The sequence below is a fragment of the Phoxinus phoxinus genome (assembly GCF_949152265.1).
Source record: "Phoxinus phoxinus genome assembly, chromosome: 3".
Lineage (NCBI taxonomy): Eukaryota > Metazoa > Chordata > Actinopteri > Cypriniformes > Leuciscidae > Phoxinus > Phoxinus phoxinus.
In genome coordinates, this window is record NC_136878.1 from 41,290,533 (window position 1) to 41,311,331 (window position 20,799).

General features: G+C 37.4%; 1 protein-coding gene across 3 annotated transcripts in view; it reads left to right on the plus strand.

Annotated features, from left to right (window-relative positions):
• The window catches only part of doc2b (double C2-like domains, beta), a 256,275-nt gene that overhangs the window by 152,479 nt on the left and 82,997 nt on the right, over positions 1 to 20,799 (plus strand). For all 3 annotated transcript variants that reach the window (XM_079608666.1, XM_079608667.1, XM_079608668.1), the window contains exon 9: positions 4,218 to 4,403. In XM_079608666.1, the coding sequence (XP_079464792.1) occupies positions 4,218 to 4,403 (186 nt within the window). The remainder of the gene's footprint in view (positions 1 to 4,217; positions 4,404 to 20,799) is intronic.

Genomic DNA, 20,799 nt, shown 5'->3' on the forward strand with positions numbered 1-20,799 from the left:
TTTGGATGCCTTGTTGTTGCTTGCGTTTCACCGGTATGTCTTGAATATAGCCTTCCAACGCATATTGCAGCCCCTTTTGCCTACTTCTATCGGACACTTTATTTGCTACTTTATAAAAGTTTGATAACATTTCAGCAGGAAGAGCCGTCACAGCATAAGCCATGTTGATTGATACCAAACCAGAGCCCAGATTAAGTTGACAGACGTAGCAACAGTAACTAAGGGGGGCGGGGCTTAGCCAAAGGTGAATTGATTAAATAGTAATTAGGGGTATTTAGTCCCGCAAATTTTCATGTGACTTATGTGAATACGAATACAGCGTAGTAGCATAACCACCAATAATCACAATAAGCTCTGCGTTTTGTTACTTTCGATAAGAAACAAAGTGTAATTTTTCAAATTTTCTCCATTTTATCACGAAATTCAAACAATAAATGCCGTTTTGATGCTCTTTAATGTGGTATTATAATAACATATGTGACTACATAGGCGGCAGCGCAAGTGAACGCAATGATCTCTTCCTAATAAACATGAATGAACATCTGAAGTTATGTTGAAAGATACAGTACAACTTACTGAAACGTATTATATCTCGTGCAATCGCTCAATCAGTGTCCACATCATGTTAGTTCGTTATATATACATGAACTATATTATCCTGTATATTCATTATATTATACTTAACCTGTTAATGTCTTGATTTATTTAATGCATGTTTAAAATATCTACACACGATATCTACAACAACGAATTGGAGTAACAATTCGATTTAGAAGTTAATGCAAAAACTGCTTTATGTGCAGCCTACATGTTTGCATACAATGTGTTATTTGAGTGTTGATTATTATATCTTAGGCTAATAATTTGGGATGTTGTTAACCTTTAATATTATAGTAATGCGCAAGTAAGGGCTCCCTATAGTTGACAGCATTAACAGAGAATATAATAGAAAAATATCCTTAAGAAACTTTGAATTATAACTGAATTCATTTAAAGACAGAGACACAATTTGTTCCACTGTTTAATAAAAAAAGCAACGTTTTCTCCCCCCACCCTACTGTGTCGAACCGAACCGTGACATCAAAACCGAAGTATGTACCGAACCGTCAGTTTCGTGTACCGTTACCGTATCCTCCTTGACATGTTCACAACATAAACCTCTTCTTCGCCTCAGCTACAATTACAGCCTTTCAGGGTCAAAGCATAGGGTCAAAGTAGGCATTGTTCGCAGGCAACCAATGAAGGCCAAAGGCTCTCACATTATGCAAATTTGTCGCAAACCTACTTAGGTTGGTGCAGGAAGTAAGACTTACTGTTGACTTGTCTCAGCCAGTTTAGAATCAGTTTTTTTTTTGGGAGACAATAACTCCATTTATTGTGCACTTTGATCTTTGAAACTTTGCATACTTTCACATCTACAATTACATCTGTGAAATAAAATAACTTTTTTATATTTTATTTCAGCTAACATTCATTTTATTGAATGTTACACACACTATATTACACACCACATGAAAGGTAATATCTGAAAAAGCATAATAGTGACCCTTTATGCTGTGTCTCTCCTTGAATTATATTTTCTGGAAAGTGCAAAATAAATTTTAGTAGCAGCAGAGAATTCTGTCAACACGAATTAAATTTTTCATTTATGACCATGGAAACAGATCACATTTTACATCATTAAAATTATTTAAACACAATTTACTGGCTGACTTTATATCAGGAAATTTACATAACAAAATGCTTGTTCAATAACACCCAATTTGGGTACATTGTTCCACAGGAAAATAACTAGGATTACAGAAGCCTTGGCTCCTTGCCTACATTTAGTGTGACTATTTTTCTAGCCTTCACTTGGTTCACGGCTACATTTCTGTGCCAGACATTAGAATCAATAAATTAATAACCTGCACATTATCAGCATGACAAATGGTAGCAGCTGTGCTACTTTTCTTGTGAAGCACTCTTTGGAGGTAATCAAACTTTTTTCTGCCTTTTTCTTCATTTTTTATTTTTTTTTAACCATGACTCTTCCGGAAGCACAAAAGAAAGGATCTCCAGGAGGAATTACGGAAATAGACAGAAAATAATGAGCTTCGCTCTCACTAAGTGTTTCCCGCTGAAGATTTATACTGAGCACGGGGGCGACTCCTTAATTACGAGAGTAAATGAATTGCCAGGTTTTGTCTCCTAATGATACCATGTGGGAAATAGCAAACATTTGAATAAAAATTTTTAACAACCATTTAAAATCATGATTGAATAACATCATACTATACCCTACGTATATCCCTCGCCATCATTCATTAATTTCTTCATTCCTCTTCCCTTGTTAAAAGCGACACCGTCAGTTGAGATCGCCGCATTGTCATCTCGTCTGGGTCCTTTAAGAGAGTACATCAAGATTACTCACTGTTTTTGCTATAAATCTTTGCTATTGTAAAATGCGAGAATGGCTTTTGCCTGTAATTTATCAGAGCTGTAAAGCGGGGGACAGGTTGAATAGCCCCCTGCTAGTTTTCATAAAGCAACAGAGCGCTGATGCAATTTTCCCAGTAAATGTCTCTACCATCGTTATTTGTCATGACACAGAAATCAGTTTAAGAGAAGTTCATGTAGATAAGCGTTATGAATACAGTGACCCCAAAGACACTCAAGCCACTCTTAAAAATGCCTGAGAGCCATTGTATTAGATAACAAGATTCAAGCCAGCAACATGATACTCAATGTCAGGTTCTCTACAAATTATCCATGGAAAATGGAAATTCTGTCATCATTCACCAGGGTTATTATAAACTGTAATAAAAAATAAAATGAATGTTAGCTGAAATAAGTTAGTTAGTAACTTAACTACACTGAAATAATAATTTATTTAAAAAAAATTGACATAATAAAATTTTTTTAAAACAGCAAAATTACTTAAATTTAACTAAAATGAAAACGGAAAATAAATAAATAAAAACTGATCCAAAATATTAATCAAAACTAAGTGTCTCAATGATACTAAAATAACACTGTCATTTACTCACCCTAATGTCATTCTAAACCTGTGTCTGACTTTCTTCCGTGGAGCACAAACATAATTTGAAAATAATGATAATGTTTTTTTGGGCCATTCATTGAAAATTAGTGGTGTCCAGTGTAGTTTATGATCCATTGACAGTCATTATAAAAACAGTTCTTCCTTCTTTTTTTATACCGGTAAATGTTATTTTTAATAATAAGTCATGACACAAAGGAGAGTAAATGAAGACCATTTTCATTTTGGGTATTTTTCATTCAACTATTCATTTAATATTCATGCATACAATGTCTGCACATTACGAATACTGGATCATAATGCATTATAAATATTGCATTTCTTCTTATCTACCTTTTTCTTTTACCGCATTGTATTATTTGAATAGCCTGACTGATGTATAACCTGGCACGTCTGACTTTAGGCATTTAGCACCTGTTGCTGGTAATTGTGCTGGAGTTCAACACATGCGTTGGCAGTTCAGTCAGATGCTAGACTGAAGGGAGATGAGGAAGAGAGAGATAACCCAGCCTCTCTCTCTCTCTCTCTCTCTCTCTCTCTCTCTAACAGATGGACTAATAGCATAATTAAGTAGCCTTGCGCCCGGTTCCTGTTTACCGTCATGTTGCTTAGCAATGACATCAGCCAATCCCTCCATCCCTCTGTATAATCCTGCCCCCTCCTCCTCTCTCTATCTCTCTCTCTCTCTCTTTCTCTCTCTCCCACATGCATTCATCCCGGTAACAGTCTTAGCGTGCTGTAGTGGTCTGAGCGCAGCTCACAGGCAGACGGCATGACCACAGTGTGCTGGAGCCTCTCATGTAGCCCACCGCTGCCATCGCAAACTCACACACATGCACTTACACACCAAGACACGCAACAAGTCACGCTTCAGGGACACTAACAGATTACCAGAGAAAAGAAGATTCTACTTTTGAAGGTTGTTTTTTTTTTTTTCATTTTCTTTATTTCTTTTTTCTTTTCTTTTTTTACCGCTACCACCCGCCACCCCTTAGCCGGGTTCAGGGGTGGTGGCACATCCTCAAAAGGGCTGCATGAATGACACAACGCAAAGGCGAGAAGACGACCATCAGCATCCAGGAGCACATGGCCATTGATGTATGTCCAGGTCCCATTCAGCCCATCAAGCAGATATCTGACTATTTCCCCCGTTACCCACGGGGTCTCCCCCCCACAGCTCCTCCGGCCCTCAGCCGCGCCGGCTCCCTGCGGAGCAGCTCCACCAGCCAGAAGACAGAGGGCCCGGCCCCTGACCCCAACAGGGATGAGGAAGACCTGGACCAAGCCTTCGGTGCCACCGCACTCGTGGCCAGCAAGAAGGAGGAAGAGCCCGACGTGGAAGGCTACGATTCAGACGACTCCAGTGAGTAGATGTTTCTTACTCCTTTTCTTTGTGCCACTCTAGAATGACAACTGTTGCCTCATATTCCTCTGTCTGTTTGTTTTCGTCCACCCGGATGAATGGAGCTCCACTTTGGCAGCTCTGATTGAATGCTGGGAAATGGCAGGGGTTTATTTAGCACTTGTGATTCTTTAGGTTCAGACAGACAATGTTTAGAAGGTGAATGTGTGTTACATCGAGCCTCTTTGTGATCCGCACACTATGCCGTCTGGTTTTTGTGTTCGTTCCTTAGACCGTCACATCTTTAAAGCGATTCTTGTGGGCATCAGGTGCGAGTCATCATTTCCTGTTGTATATCTATATCTGTAGAGCTCTTGCCTGTCCCAGATGTAAATCCTATTATGGACCTCTGCCTGCCTCTCCGTTTGCTGTCTGGTTTTCAATCATGGCAGCCTGTAGACTAGATTAGATAGAGCCCTGTGGTCTCATGTGGTCATTTTATCATTATCATGCTCTGTCTTAGATGGGGTTAATCCGTACAGTGTCGAGCTTAACGTGTGTGCCCGAGCATGTGTGCTGATGGAAACACTTTATAGCTGCAACGACGGGGTCTGGATCTAATCCTGAATGGCTCTGGCATAGCATGCACTGCTCTGTTGCTGACAGATGTTAACCTTTGACCTGCATGCAAGACCAAGAGTGAGCTGCACAGTGAAAATAATTTCCTAAATCAGTATTTTGTTCAAGAAAACAATATCCTTAAAACAGAATCAGATTTGTTGAGAAGCAAAACCAGTCATTTCAGTTCTGATGCACCCTATATAGGGAGGTTTAGGTTTTGGAACAGAGCTATATTCAAGTCTTTAAAGAATAGATTTCCCCAAAATGAAAATACAACCACATGTCATTGCAAACTGTATGACTTTCTTTCTTACGTGGAACACAAAAGAAGATATTTTAAATTGAAAGTCAATGGGGTCCAAAACAACATTGGTTCCCATTGATTTTCACTGTATGGCGAAAACAAAAAACACTGACTGAGACATGTTTCAAAATATATTATTTTGTGTTCCACAGATAAATAAATGTATACAGGTTGGAAACAACATGAGGGTGAGTAGATGATGGCAGAACATTTTTTGGCTGAACTATGTCTTTAAACAAGACAAATTTGGACATCAAAAAGCAGATTAATGTGTAATAGCGAGCAATCTGTAGAACATTAACCGTCCAAAGATGATCTGAAGTGCATCTCTGTCGTAGTATAATTGCATGCTTTGCTGTCGACCACAGTAATCCATATCAATCACTCATATGCAACAATCTGTCACAGGTTGATGAAATGTACCGGCCGATAAAAACCAGTCCTTCACCTTTCATGAGGAATGTAATGCATGTAGATGCTGTATCTGCGGGTGTGAGCGTTAAAGCAGAGGATCACGGTCTGATGCGCCCGTGTTTTATGATGATAGATTAGCACAGAGCTATTGTGCTGTGATTCATCAGTGTGCCTCACTAAATCATAACCCTCTTCCTGTTCTCTCATTCTCGTCTGTTGTCTGAATCACAATGCACATATTAGTTGCACAACAGAGAGACAAATTAAATCCTAACCTGACATGTTTGTTATGTGACTCATGAAATACAAATAAGCCAATTACACTAATTTGCCAGAGCATTTAATGGTTTGAATGTCTCACTGGGATTTTAGCAGAGTAACTCAGAGGAAGAAAATTATCTCTGAGGGATCAAAATTGAGGCTTTGCTAATGCAACAGATGGATTACAAGGAACTTCCACAAACATTTGGCCATGGCGTCTCTTCAGCTCTGCCGACAAACCGAGTGGAGTACTACAGGACAGATTGCAAACGGAGCAGTCTTCTGTTTTGGAGCTTAATTAAGATCTGGATCCACACAAAATTGGACTTGAATTGTAGCTGAGCACTTTTTTCAGTTGCAAACATGCAACCGGTTGCTTCATCAGTAAATAGTGTCTAAGCTAGGGAGAATTAAAAATAAAATGATGAATTCCCGGTAGGCTTCAAAGCCCTTAACGAAATACCACCTGCTTGTTACTCGTGCTGAAAGCCTCGCTGACCTGTTGACTTGAATTAACTAAACACTGATGCTTTGGGGAAAACAAGCCACTTTGACTGATGCAATCCTCATTTTACCCATGAGTACCTGTTCGCCCTGTACCAGGGAAGCAGGTCCTTGGGGTTTTGTACCTCTGGTGCTTTCTGTGCACTGCTGCTTGACACATTCCTGATGGTGTACTACAAGAATAATCTTCAGTCTAATAGGGTGTTCACATTGACAGCCTTTTGAAGTGACCAGGAGTCATTTGTTTTTAATATGAATTGGTGGACAAACAGATAGTCCCGCCTCCGAACTCACACCATTGGTTGAGCCATGTTAGGTTGCTCAAACAAACTTCTGTCATCAATTACTCACCCTCATATAGTTCCAAACCCATAATACGTCCATTAATTTTTAAAACTCAAATGAAGATATACGTATTTAATGAAACCTGAGAGATTATTGTCCCTCCTTTGGAAAGAAAAAACCCACAAACAAACAGTGCATCCGAAATCGAATACAAAGTATGTTTTAGATGTATGGTATGAATATGGATAGTATGAATTAAATGTTATTGTCACATGACCAACCAGCATCAGTTGGTCTCTTCAATGCCATTCACAAATCTCTTCAATGCCGCTTCACCGCCATTCCTCAATCCCGTGACCTCATGAGATAGTAAAGTGTCCATCGAATGCACACCTCAGAATCTCAGCGGAAGATTTTCTAGTTTTCGACTACTATATTTTAGCCTAGCTCCGCCCTCCTACATACTTACGCTCAATTTTAATTTTCCTTCAGTTTGCGGTATATTCGTGGGTTTTATTCCGGACAATTTTTTACTGGTCCAATCAGCGTACAGAGGGAGTGGCTGAGAACGATGACGTTGAGGTCTACAAAGTTTCGTCATGACTAAACGTTGACGATTGGTTATGGCAGATCCAGAGTGGCTCTGGGCAGATCCAAGTTTTAAACTTCATCAGAGTACCCGTCTTTAAGGCAGTTAATGCTCGTCAATGGAGAATGGCCAGACTCTCTGTACAAATTAAATGGACGAGAGTCTGGAAGGACCAGGCTAACTATTTTTCAAATAATCGAGTGTTTTAATGTCAGTATTCTGAGACACACAATCGCTTAATGTGATGAGCAGATTTATTTAAGACTTTAATAAGCAGTGATCAACATACATAGAGCACATCATTTATGTCAAACATGGAAGCTAACCGTACTTGCTTGATCTGTGAGAACCAATGAGTTTTGTTCTTGCATGTCACACAAGAGTTTCTGCAAGAACGAATGAGGTTTAACCTTGCGTGTCAAACAAATACAATTGAGCTTCTGTCGACCACATTTGATGTGCTCATCTCTCAGGTTTCATAAAAAAATATATTCTTTTGTGTTTTGAGGATGAACGAAAGTTATATGCAGGGTGTCCGCGGAGTCATAAAAAGTCATAAAATGTCTTAAATTGAATAATAAGAATTTTAGGCCATAAAAAGTCATAAAAACGTCCGGATTTTCCGTACAAGGTCATAAATTACATTTAGCCACGTCTTAAATGTATATGTTCATTCATTCATTGGTTCTAGCATTGCCTTTCCCCCCCGAAAATGCGCTGGCGGCATAAAGTTAAATGCGGCAAAAGCGGAACGAAAAAACTGATTTAGAGAAGATGCGTTTACTCTGATCGGTCTCAGGCCCTGTTTACACGTACATGGTTATTTAGAAAAACGGAGACATTTCCCTTCGGTTGTGCCCCTCGTTTACACGCAAACGGAGAATTCTCCTCTGAAAACGATTCTTTCTAAAAACTCCGGCCAGAGTGGAGATTTTGGAAAACTCCGTTTGCACGTTTGCATGTAAACTGAAAAACACAGAGTTTTAGGCAGCGACGTCAAAGTATGTGACTATTTTCGGGATTCTGGTTGGCTAACATGGGCTTGAGCTTCTCGTTACACTGCCACCTACAGGTTTGGCATGCTCTTGACGGCATATACACGGGTTCGTGTGCACAGGGTTATTTTTGAAAACGAAGAGGGGTGAAATGTCCGTTTATGAAAATAGCCGTCCATGTGTAAACGTAGCCTCAGTCGCGAGATTCAGTGAGAAGCGCTTGAATTCAGTGAAGAACACGTCTCAGTGATTTAAACCAGTTTAAAGGCAGATGAAACAGCGCTGACGAACAGGAGAAACACTGTGAGCAACAATACAGTCAGAAGCTTTTCCATCTACAAATTCCCATAATTTACCATGGATTTACTATAACGTTAGCCATGTAATGTTAACTGCACCATGAAATGTGGGATATACATATTGAATTGTATTATATTATTATTGTAGACAATGTATTAAAGGACTAATGGAATATAATTACAGTATTTAATAATGTATTTAGGCTACTGTTTTTCATACATTTAATGAAGATATCAAAGTCAACACAAACCTGTTTCAAGACTTGACCCCCATTAGCACATGCAGAAACTAAGAAATTAGTTTTCCAATAAAGATATTTATTTTGTTAAGTACCTAATGTCAAATGTTTGAATGTTCTACCTCAGATTTGTGAAATGTCCAGCTGTTTGGCAAGTGTTTGTCATGATATGTTCTGACAATAAAGAGTAGTTTAAAACCACAATTAACGCTCTACAACTTTCACTTAGGAGCAAAAATATGCCTTTAAACTGGAAAGAAATAAAGATTTGACATTTATCGTGATAATTATCTATATCGACTAATATAAAAGTTATTTTTCGTAATTCGTGTAGGTCATAAATTTAAATCATAATGGTCATAAAAAGGTCTTAAAAAGTCTTAAATTTGACTGACTAAACCCTGCAGAAACCCTGTATATGGGTTTGGAGCCACATGAGGGTAAGTAAATGATGATAGTATTTTTATTCTTAAGTGAACTTCTCACTCATGCATAACCCTACTGTGATACTCTATTTGAATCTGAAACCGAGATTGTTTGAGATGCACAGAAAGATTATAGAGCGACTGTTTGTTTGTCAAACAAATGTCTTAAAGTTACATAAGCGATTATGTTTCAGTCCGGAATGTCACATGCAACCGCATATTTTTGTTCAGGAGGATTAGTGGTTTAAGCATCATTAAATATACCTGGTTGAGTCATGACATATTATCCCTGCAATTAAGACAAGCCATTACTGGGAAGTTGCACTAAAGGTTAATTGTTTTCTAGGCTTTGGTCAATCAGACTGAAAGCGATCTGAGAGAGCTGTGTTCACCAGATACTCGTTTAATTACATAACACAACTGGAGGTTTTTTTTTTCTTCTTCTTTTGGTTTTATCCCTGATGGATGAGCTTTTAAAGGATTAGTTGACAAGACACAAAATGAACTTGCAGAAAATCTCCTCGCCGTCCACTAGACTCTAGAAAGCCTGGCTTTAGTTGGACAAAAAGCACTGGAATATTCCCAAGGTTTAGATTTGTTTGTGAAGACTCAATTCTGTGCTGATAGATTTTATTTCCAAATCAGTTTGATGATTCTTAAGATGGGAGGTCCACTCCCAGAGTCCTGGTGGCCAGGAGGGCCCACAGTTGTTGCTGTGTGCTCTCCTCAGTTAAAATCGCCCCGAGAATCGTCACCACCGTTCTCCCCTCTAGCGACGGCCCTGCTAGTGCCTAATAGTGTATTAATAGCCATAACTCCTGAGATATCACTTTCCCACATGAACAAGGTATCCGTAAGGACCAGGGAGGACACCCTCAAGCACAATGAGGACACTGGAACATCATGTCTTTTTTTGTTTTCACCTTCTCCTAGTACATGACAAAGAAATAAACATCATCTTTGCATTTTGTGTCATCATTTCAGATATAATCCTCTGTGACACTGCTTCTCAACTTCTTTCAGGAACTCAAGTTGTAACCTAATACGGTCTAAAATGAAAAACCTGTTCAGATTAGGAAGTAAGAGGGAATAAGCAACACTTAGCAACGCCTTAACAACCACCCAAAGCTTCCTAGCATCCATCTAGCAGTAGAAATCTGTGTATATACACTACTGTTCAAAAATTTGGGCTCTGTAATAAATTTAAGTTTCTTATGCCCACCAAGGCATAAGAACAGTTATATTGTAAAATAGAATTACAATTGAATGTAGTTCAGTGTCACATGATCCTTCAGAAATAATTATATGTGTTGATTTGGTGCTCAATAAACATTTCTTATTATCAATGTTGAAAACTGTTGGATTTTTCTGGAAAAGTAACACATTTTTGCTTTTAGTCAAAAGTATTTATTTGAACATTATAAATTCTTTTTCACTTTTGATCAATTTAATCTGTCCTTGCTGAATAGAAATATTAATTTCTTTCAAATTGAAAAATTTAATTGAAAATGTCTTTCATTCATTGACTCCACTAACACACGCATTGCCATATTGGGAAATTTGCATGATGAAGTCCAGACACCAAGTGTAGCATTATCTGATCTGTCGACTTGGATGTTAATTGATACAGAAAAGTGCAACACCAACTGAGCAGCCCCCCGACTTAGTCCAATCAAATCGCATCTAATCACAAGTTCATTAATGACGTCCCATAGTGCATCAGAGACATGGAAAATAGATCTTTTTTTTCCTCAGCATATTATTCTTGTCATGGAGCAATCCTAATTTTATAAATACATGATAAAGATTGATGCTTTTCTCTAATTGGGAGAAACTTTTTAAAATATCCTGCTTATGTCTAAACTTGACCAGTAGAAACAAAGTACAGTACTTACACAGCAGAATTAAAATTGAAACATTAGATAAAGTTGAATCTTGTTCTTTAATCATGCATAATCAAATTGATCTCCAGTATGATCATATATGATCAGGTACCTGTTATTGCAGCGTGGATTGTACAGTCAGTCCCTCTGACACATAAAGCGAAGGCACGCTCCGGTATAAGCAGGGGGAGGATTTCCTGAAAGCAGGCTACAACCTTCTGTCGAATCCTATTAAAGAGCCTATCTGCAAGCTGTCGTGAGATAACAGATAACGAGAGGAATGGACTCTCTTTTCCCTGTGTTTTTGCCCTTAGGGTTTTCTAGATGAGGCTTGGCTATTAAAAAAACATGCCATGTTTTTATATCAACTCTGGAGATATATTATATTATACACTAAAAACTACTGGCTGTGGGAAACAAATGGATAATTGTATCTTGCTTTCTTTTCTCTTTTGTTCTTACTTTTCTTTCTCCTATCCTCTTACTTTTCTTTCCATGAATATTACTTTTCTTTTCTTTACTGTTCATTTCTTTACACTTTCCTTTCCGTTGCCTGTTCCTTTCCTTTCATTTCCTTATGCGTTTCTTTTCTTTTCTTTTGTTTTCTTAGCTCTTCATTTCCTTTCCACTTTCCATTTCTTATTTCCTTTCCTATCTTTTCCTTTCCTTTCCTCGTATGTTTTTCTTTGCTGTTTTTTTCTTTTCCACTTTCCTTTCCTTTGCCTGTTCCTTTCTTTTCCTTTCCTTTCCATATGTTTCTTTTCTTTGCAGTTCATTTCCTTTCCATTTTCTTTTCCTTTCCTCTTTTGTACAATTCTCTTCTCTTTAATTTTCTGTCCTTTGTTTCCTTTCTTTTTCCTTTACTTTCTATGTACATTTCTTGTTTATTTTCTATTTCGTTAATTGTTTTCTTTACCTGTTCCTACATTTATCCTTTTCCATTCCTTTTTCTTTTCATTTCTATTCCGTATTGCTTATCCTCTCTTCTCTTCACTTATCCCTTCTCTTCTCTTCACTTCTCCTCCCTTCTCTTCTCCTCTCTTCTCTTCTCTTCTCTTCCGTTCTCTTCTCTTCCGTTCTCTTCCCTTCTTTTCTCTTCTCTTCCCTTCTCTTCCCTTCTTTTCTCTTCTCTTCTCCTCCCTTCTCTTCACTTCTCCTCTCTTCTCTTCTCTTCCGTTCTCTTCTCTTCCCTTCTTTTCTCTTCTCTTCTCTTCTCCTCCCTTCTCTTCTCTTCCGTTCTCTTCTCTTCCGTTCTCTTCCCTTCTTTTCTCTTCTCTTCTCTCTTCTCCTCCCTTCTCTTCTCCTCCCTTCTCTTCTGTTCTCTTCTCTTCTTTTCTTTTCTCTTCCCTTCCCTTCCCTTCCCTTCCCTCTTTGTGGATAGAGTGAATAGTCCGAGTGAAGTCCTTTCTGCCATCTGTGGCTAGCATTGATGGAGTTGTGTCTTGTTTTTGTGTTGTTTATGTCACATCTCTGTGTATTCAGAGAGCTCGCTGACAGATTGACAGATGCAGTTGTTGACAGACAAGAGTGAAGAATGGAAACATGCCATACGGTCCATGGGTTTCAGCTTTTTTTAACAATAGAGGGGAAACACAAAGTGGAAATATAGCTGTATTATAGCTTTTACCTAGAAGTGTTCCGCCTTTGTTTGTTGATGTCAATGTAATCAATGAGAGTTTTTTCATTTTTTTCAGTCTTGTACCTCAAGTCAGGTATAGCATTTCTAAAATACTCTTTTTTTTTCTATTAGCACGTTGGGTGAAAACAATTTTTTAAGGTTTTGGTTTAATGCTGAGATCTCAACCAGATCTGTTTATTTTTCTTCATTTACACGTTAAGACAGGATTAACTTGTATCTGCCCAGACGGCTGTGTGATATCAGCCCCCACAAACCCCTGACCCACACACCTACACACTGCAAGAACTAAACACTCACGGAATAAAACACAGTGGTGGCAAAGATTAGAGGACAATGTAAAGAGTTTGTCTAGGTTAGATTTACAACGTGCCTTCAAATTGTTGTACAGATTAGTAAAATTAGTTGGCAGTGTAAAATGTATGTGTTATTCCCCCCACATTTTTGGGGAAAATGGTCAATATCTGTGCCTTGCACCGTGTCCTAACAAGACGCAGTGTGACTCAGACATAACACAATCACAGCTAGAGCCTCACATCACCGTTCAAGAGTAATATTTATGGTATTTTTTTTTATTATGCCTATAATTAATATTACAATTTAAAAGAACCGTTTTCTATTTGAATATATTTTAAAATATAATTTATTCCTGTGATGCAAATCTGAATTTTCAGCATCATTACTCCAGTCTTCAGTGTCACATGATCCCAGAAATCATTATAATAAGCTGATTTGCTGCTCAAGAAACATTTCTTATAATTATCAGTGTTGAAAACAATTGTGTACTTAATAGTTCTGTGGAAACCATGATCACGTTTATTCAGGACTCTTTGATGAATAGAAAGTTTGAAATAACAGTCTTTTTTTGTCACCTAGGAAGAAGAGAATGTATATATTTCACAAACTGCTTGGATGTATAGTCAGTCAAGAGACATAAGTTAAGCGAGACCCATATATGTACAGTCTGGTTCAGTGTAGGCTAAACCAGGCTTTGTGCCAGTTGCTATATTTGTGAAATTTTCACACTCTTTACATAACCTAAAACAGGAATTCCTGAAGCCAGACTGAGGTTTTCGCCTTTGTTTCTATGGCAGCAGATAATTTGTAGTGCGCCACAAGGGCACGAGGTGAGTCCTCGAAATCATTCAAGAAAGCTTGGAAGGGAGAATTAAAAAAAAAAACATTGTGGGCAGGTTTTGTCATTTTTTTGCTTCTAAAACAAATGGACTAAAACCGTGTCACTGAAAATAAGCATCAACAGAGTTTTTTTCATGTGACTCATAATGGTAGGTGGGAAAGAAAAAGAACATGATACTCTATTCATCTTCATTACAGAAAACACATTTTCATGAGGAATCTCCAATGGAAGATGAATAATTCTTATTCCACATGCAAATCGTCCCAGTTTCAGTTCACATGCTAATTTATCCTTTTGTAATCAATTAAAATTTCAGCTATTTGCCAATGCATGTATAATAGGAACAGGATCGAATTTGATTCCGTTTTAGTTCGTGATTTCACTTCGTTAAGTGGTGAGCTCGACTTTTCTGTGGCAGCTTCACTTACCTAATCAAGCACTAAATACTTAACATTACCTTTGACCTGTTAGTAAACACAGTAATTCAAGTGCATGAAAAAACTAGGGCTGTCAAAAGATTAATCGCGATTAATCGCATCCAAAATAAAAGTTTGTGTTTGCATAATATATGTGTGTGTACTGTGTATAATTATTATGTATAAATACACACACATTCATGTATATATTTAAGAAATATTTGCATTTATATACTGTATATACATTTATATAATTTATATTATATATAAATATTTTATATATAAATATAACCAATTTTTCTTAAAAATATACATGATTGTGTGTGTTTTTTTATATATATATAAATAATTATACACAGTACACACACATATATTATGTAAACACAAACTTTTATTTTGGATGCGATTAATCACGATTAATTTTTTGACAGCCCTAGAAAAAACATAAATAAAAGATGATTTGTAACTCATCTTCAGTCCTATTCTGAAAGCGTTTAGAACTTTACAACTGAAAATCAATCCAATTTCAGTTGCATAAACTACAAATAATCACATCATGTCAGGTCAGTAAATCATGAGTTATTCCATAATTTTTCAAATTCAATAAAATAAAACAGGACCTTCTTTTTTGTTGTTTCTTAACATAATATGAATACCGGTGAGTGTGGTTTATATTATAATACTATAATTATAATATAATATTTTCATGTTTATATTGTGGCTTATATCATGTTTCTATCATTGTAGTATAACAGCATTGGGGCGTTTCACTATACTTACCATTCAAAAGTTTGGGGTCACTAACAGTTTTATTTTATTGAAAGAAATTAAACTTTATATTCAGCAAGGATGCATTAAAATGTTACAAAATATTCATATTTCGTATTGATGTTGTTCTTTCTGTTCATTTTTGTATTCATTAAAGGATCCTAAAAAAAACATCTATCAAGTTCCCACAAAAATAATAAGCAGCACAACTGTTTTCAACATTGATAATAATCAAAAATGTTTATTTTCCATCAAATCAGCATATTATAATGATTTCTGAAGGATCATGTGACACTGAAGGCTGGAGTCAGCTTTGCATCACAAGGAATAATTTACATTTTAAAATATAATAAAAAGAAATGTCTAATTGTAGTAATATTTCACAATATTGCTGTTTTGCTGTATTTTTGATCAAATAAATGCAGCTTTGGTGAGCAGAAGAGACTTCTTTAAAATATTAAAAAATATTAACGATCCCAAACTTTTGAACGGTAGTGAAACTTTTGTCTGCTGGGAGACACAAAGCTTAATGCTTTCGATTATTTTGGAACTGTTTTCATTGACAGAGAAATGTAAAAACGATCTGGTCAAATTTTGTCTGACTGCTTGTTGATAGATCTGTTGTTTTAAAGACATATCCCACTCATCTTGCTGTTCTGCCATTCAGCTGAATGTAATCTAGCTTTTAGTAAATTGTTTAAATCATATTCAGTAAGAACTCGAACAGTCCCCAGCAGGGCTATTACAGCTTCATGATCTAGTAGAGCTTCCCTTACTAATCCTCTCAGCCTCAGCCAAACCACTGAAGCTTTAGCCGGACACTAATGGTGTACCGTGAACTCTTACAGTCCCAACAGCACATGGACACTTCACTCCCAGTCCCTCAGCTCAGTGGAAATCCTCTCTCTTCGGTTTGTGCTCCAGTGATTAAGAGTCTGACTGGCTGAATATCATTCACGAGGACCAAATGTAGGATGAACATGAGGGTCCTTTATCGAGTGCTACCCCAGATCACTGTTATCAGGGAGAATGTTTTATTTGCTGAAATCCTCACACGCCCCCCCTTTGAGGAAGTGCTCAGAACCGGCTCTAATGCTACGTGCCTGAGGTATTGAGTTGACTTGAGCTTTTCTTTCAAGAAATGTTTTTAGCTAATCCGTACTTAAGGTGGATGGATTTATTTTCAAATCTTCACCTCAAATCTTCTAAAGCTTGAACTTTTAGAAATGCTACTTGATATGTTTATAATTTAATAAAATCATACCTGCAAACCTTCTCGCCTATTGGCCAACTTTGTTGTTCTGACATTGAAAATGTAAAGTCTGAGGTGTTTTTATTTGGGCGACGAATCATATCTAATATGTATAATCATGTATCAGACTCAAATGTAAGGGTTTCCTCATTTTATAAATCTTTTTTGTCAAAACTTGTATATTTTAACTCGCCAGCGTTTCTTTTTTTTTTTAGTTGCCAGGCAGCGGCAGCTTTTTTGATCATTTTCAAACTTTTCATAGCCCCCAGAATATTTTGTTGTAGGAATATCTGAACATCCAAAATAGAAATAACATACTCTCTGCTTTTAAACAAAATAAAAATATTTTATTCTAGCTTAATGCCTTCTTTTTTTATCAACACTTGAATGTGGGGAAGTTTCATTAAAAAAAGCAACAAAATCGCATTTTTATCAAAGACTACGTCTGGATCGGATTCACAACAATGATCAAAACATAGATGAACTAGATCGAGTCCAACAACCCCAAAGCTTGCACAGTCCTATAACAGTCAACATTCGACATTTCATTTGGTAATGATCGCATTACATTACATATGCATCCGCTTGCATATGATATTGCTTGTTTCTGCTTCTTCTTCACTCGTGTTTTGATCAGGAGATCCAGTACTCTTTCAGAAGAGGCGTAATAGCGCCCCCTACCGTATAACAATGAAAATTCCATCAATGGCTGGGAAGCGTTTTCTCATAAATGATGGGAAATTCTGTCAATGTCAGGGAAAGAGTTAACTGTAAAATTCTTATGGTCATTTTACAGTTCAGGATGTTACCATAGACACTGGTGTTGTTTCAAACAGTAGGTCACACTTTAGTTTAGGGTCTAATTCTCACTATTACTAACTATAAACCATGACTTTTGCCTCAATAAACTCCTAATTACTGCTTATGAATAGTTAATGTAGTTGTTAAGTTTAGGTATTTAGAATATGGTCATGCAGAATAAGGCATCAATATGTGCTTTATATAGCCTGGGTTTCCCCAGACTGCCTTTGCGCAGCGCAATTTTATTCTCGCTGAAAGGCAGTCTGGAAACCATGGACCTGATTTTCGCCTCGTTTAGGGAACCAATCACAGAACGGGGAGGGAGCAGCAAGACGATGACGACATCTTTGCGACATAACTAAGCAGTTTGTTTATATGGAGTCAACATGGCAGCAGACGCGAAGCTACCTTTTGATGCAGCCTTAGATATTGTTCAAAGTAGTTTAGATCGCAATTTTATTTAGAAAAAAGAGCAGCGTTTGGCGTTAAACCATTTCTCTACATACGTCATCTGGTATAATGGAAACGATTGGCTATGAGCTACGTACAGGCGCATTTGATAGACATTCTTAGCACCCAATAAACGGCGCCGGCGCATTCGTAAACCACGCCTCAAATACGAGAAAATGAACATGTGGTTCCCAGACCCAAGTCTCAACGAGAATTGGGTCTGGCGTTAGCCAGGCTATGCTTTATAGGTAATAAACAGCCAATATCTTAGTAATAATACTAATAAGCAACTAGTTTAATAGTGAGATTTGGACCCTAAACTAAAATGTTACTGAACATTGCTAAAGAACATATTCTAATATCAGAATTTTTAAATCTGAAATAATCTGAAGAAACACTGAAATCATATTTCTTTTTATGTTCCCTCAATAACTTTTTTTTTTTTACTAAAGAACATAGTTATTGAAACTTCTAGAATCACAAACTGAATTGTGGTTAAAATAATAGATCAATACTCCCAGGTTCTGTGGGGCGGCCTTCAAATCCAAAATGTTAAGAATCGCCTGTATAAATCATTCATTAGAGTCTTTGATTCAGTGATACTATTAACAAGTGCCAGCCTTGGGCAAACCCTGCTGTTATTCCACACTTTTAATTCACACTTTATGCCAATAATTACATTTTCCTTTCTGGATTAGTTCATTTCCACATTCGGATGTTCTCTTATGGTGTTTCGTAGACCTGTGAGTTTGTAAATCAGCATGGTTTGAAGGCCAGATGAGGATACACAGGATTTATTCTTGAGGTTGTGGCCATTGCACTTGGTTCAAAACAGTCAAAGATTAAAAATGAAAAGACAGAGTGAGAGACCTCTGCTCTCGTCATCCTCTCTGCAACATTCAGAAAGCCTCTCTAATGGCAATACACACCCTTTTATATAATACCCTCCGTGCCTGTGGCTCTGTGGGATTACAGCATTGTGTAATGTGTCATATGTTAGTCTTCAACCAGCGCTTCTCTAGACAGGCAGGGCTGTTTTCAATGTTTTTTTGTTTTTTTTACCACCCATAATGTAAGACTCTTTAAATGTTATACGCTTCAAGTGTAGCATTCTGTATGCCACTTCTGTCATGCCTAAAATGTGTGATGAAAGAAGCTTCTGGCTGTAAGAAACGAAAAGACACAATTTCTCTTCTGAAATCATTTGAACTATGCTTGACCATATTTTAGGGATTTGTAGATGGTAAATCTGAGTGTATTCTTTTTTTTTTTTTGGCCCGCCACCACCCCCCCTCTCTTCGGAGGACAACTTTATTTTGAATACAGCAAAATGTATACACAATATGTTACAATACAGACACTAGATTTATATACAGTGCGTAACCATTCACCCAGTTTTGTGAGACCCTGGGTACATAAGGGGAGGGGGGATTATAGCGCCACGTGCAAAGTGTAACACGACCAGGTGACAGACAAACAACAAGGGGACAAGACAACTAGCAAACACAAGAACATATAATTATTAATTGAATAGAATGATCTTGAGCACATTCTCCTGAAAAAAAAGGGTGTTTGAGGGGAAAAGGGTTTAGAAATGTTATGCATGAGTGTCGATAGTGTATGCCTATGTGTATGTATGAAGTGATAGCTGCAGGGACAAAAACAAAAAATGAAAGAAAAAAAATGAAAATGTATAAACTTATATAACGGAAGGGGGGGAGGTATGTGTCTGGTAATGTACATGGCTTGTAGTTATATTTATGTGGTATTAAGAAATGTCAAAGATGTCAAACATGGGGACCAGGTGTCTTCAAAGGCTGATATCTGCCTCCTCCTGTGTGCATTATGTTTCTCCATTGAAATGTGTTCTGAGATTAAATTTGTCCAGTGATTGATATGGCAAGATTTCTTTGATTTCCAGTTTTGGAGAACCACTTTCTTAGCGACAGCTAGAGAGATGAGCAACGGATTCCTGTATTTTTTTGGGATATGGATTTGAGAAAAGTCGCCTATGAGACAGTGTTGGTGATGATGGGATTCTGTGGTTCAAGATGGTGGACAGTGTCTCAGTGACTGTAATCCAAAAAGAATGAACTGGTTGGCAGTGCAAATAGTCGTCTCTGCGACCTAAAGTGCATTGTTAACAAATATCGGTGTTGTGTAGGCCCATTTTGAACATTTTACTTTGAGTTCTGTGGATGACTTTATATTGTATAAGCAGCAGGTTTGTGTTATCTGTCATGAAAAATATGTTCCTACAGATTTGTTCCCAGTACTCAGGGTTGAGTGTATTATAATAAACCTGTTTAATCAAATCATTGTCGTGCAGAAACCTTGTATCCAAAAATGCCACTTTTCAGGAAATGTAAATAAATGTAAAAACTATTTTTTAAATAAACACTGCGCTGTCAAAGTTAATATTGTGGCTTTATGCATTTGTCAGACACTTGCATGTTGACCAGCGAATGTCAGACATACACATTTTGTCCATCATTAGAACAGTCGCATTTGAGGCAGAAAATGCATCGCATTATGTTTTCATCAGCTTACAGGTTATAAGTTTATTGTAGCTATGTGGGTCATTTTCTGTCATTTAGCCAAAATTTTATGTTTTAAAGGTGGACTATGCAGGGTTTTTTTTAGCTTAATTTACCTTAACTGAACAGCTTCATTGGAATGAAGTCATTGGAATGGTCATATGACTTTTTTTGGGTTGAATGGTGGCCGTCTCGCTTCCCGCTGGTGCCTGTGAGCGGAAAAACCAGACTCGCAACTTTGAGCAGACGGGCCTCAGTGCCAGAAGGTATTGCGTGATATCAGGTCTCGCGATGTAACGAATCGCTTTACGGCAAAAAAAAGATCTGCTAAAAATCTGTCATTATTGCGCTCCCTCACGCTGTTCGAACCCGAATGAAGAAGACGTTGTAAAGAATGTCCCGTCTGCTTTGATGTCGTTGATCTACTAGCCTCTGGTATCTGAGAGTCACCAACGAGTATTTACAACAGTGTTGTCAAATATCTATTCTGAAGCTGTAGGGGGAGCTCTGTAGAGAAACCTGCGAGCAAAAAGCGAGAATACAGCGAAGAAATTCCCAAAAATGCATAGCTCTGCTTTAAAAATGAACTGCAGTGCACAG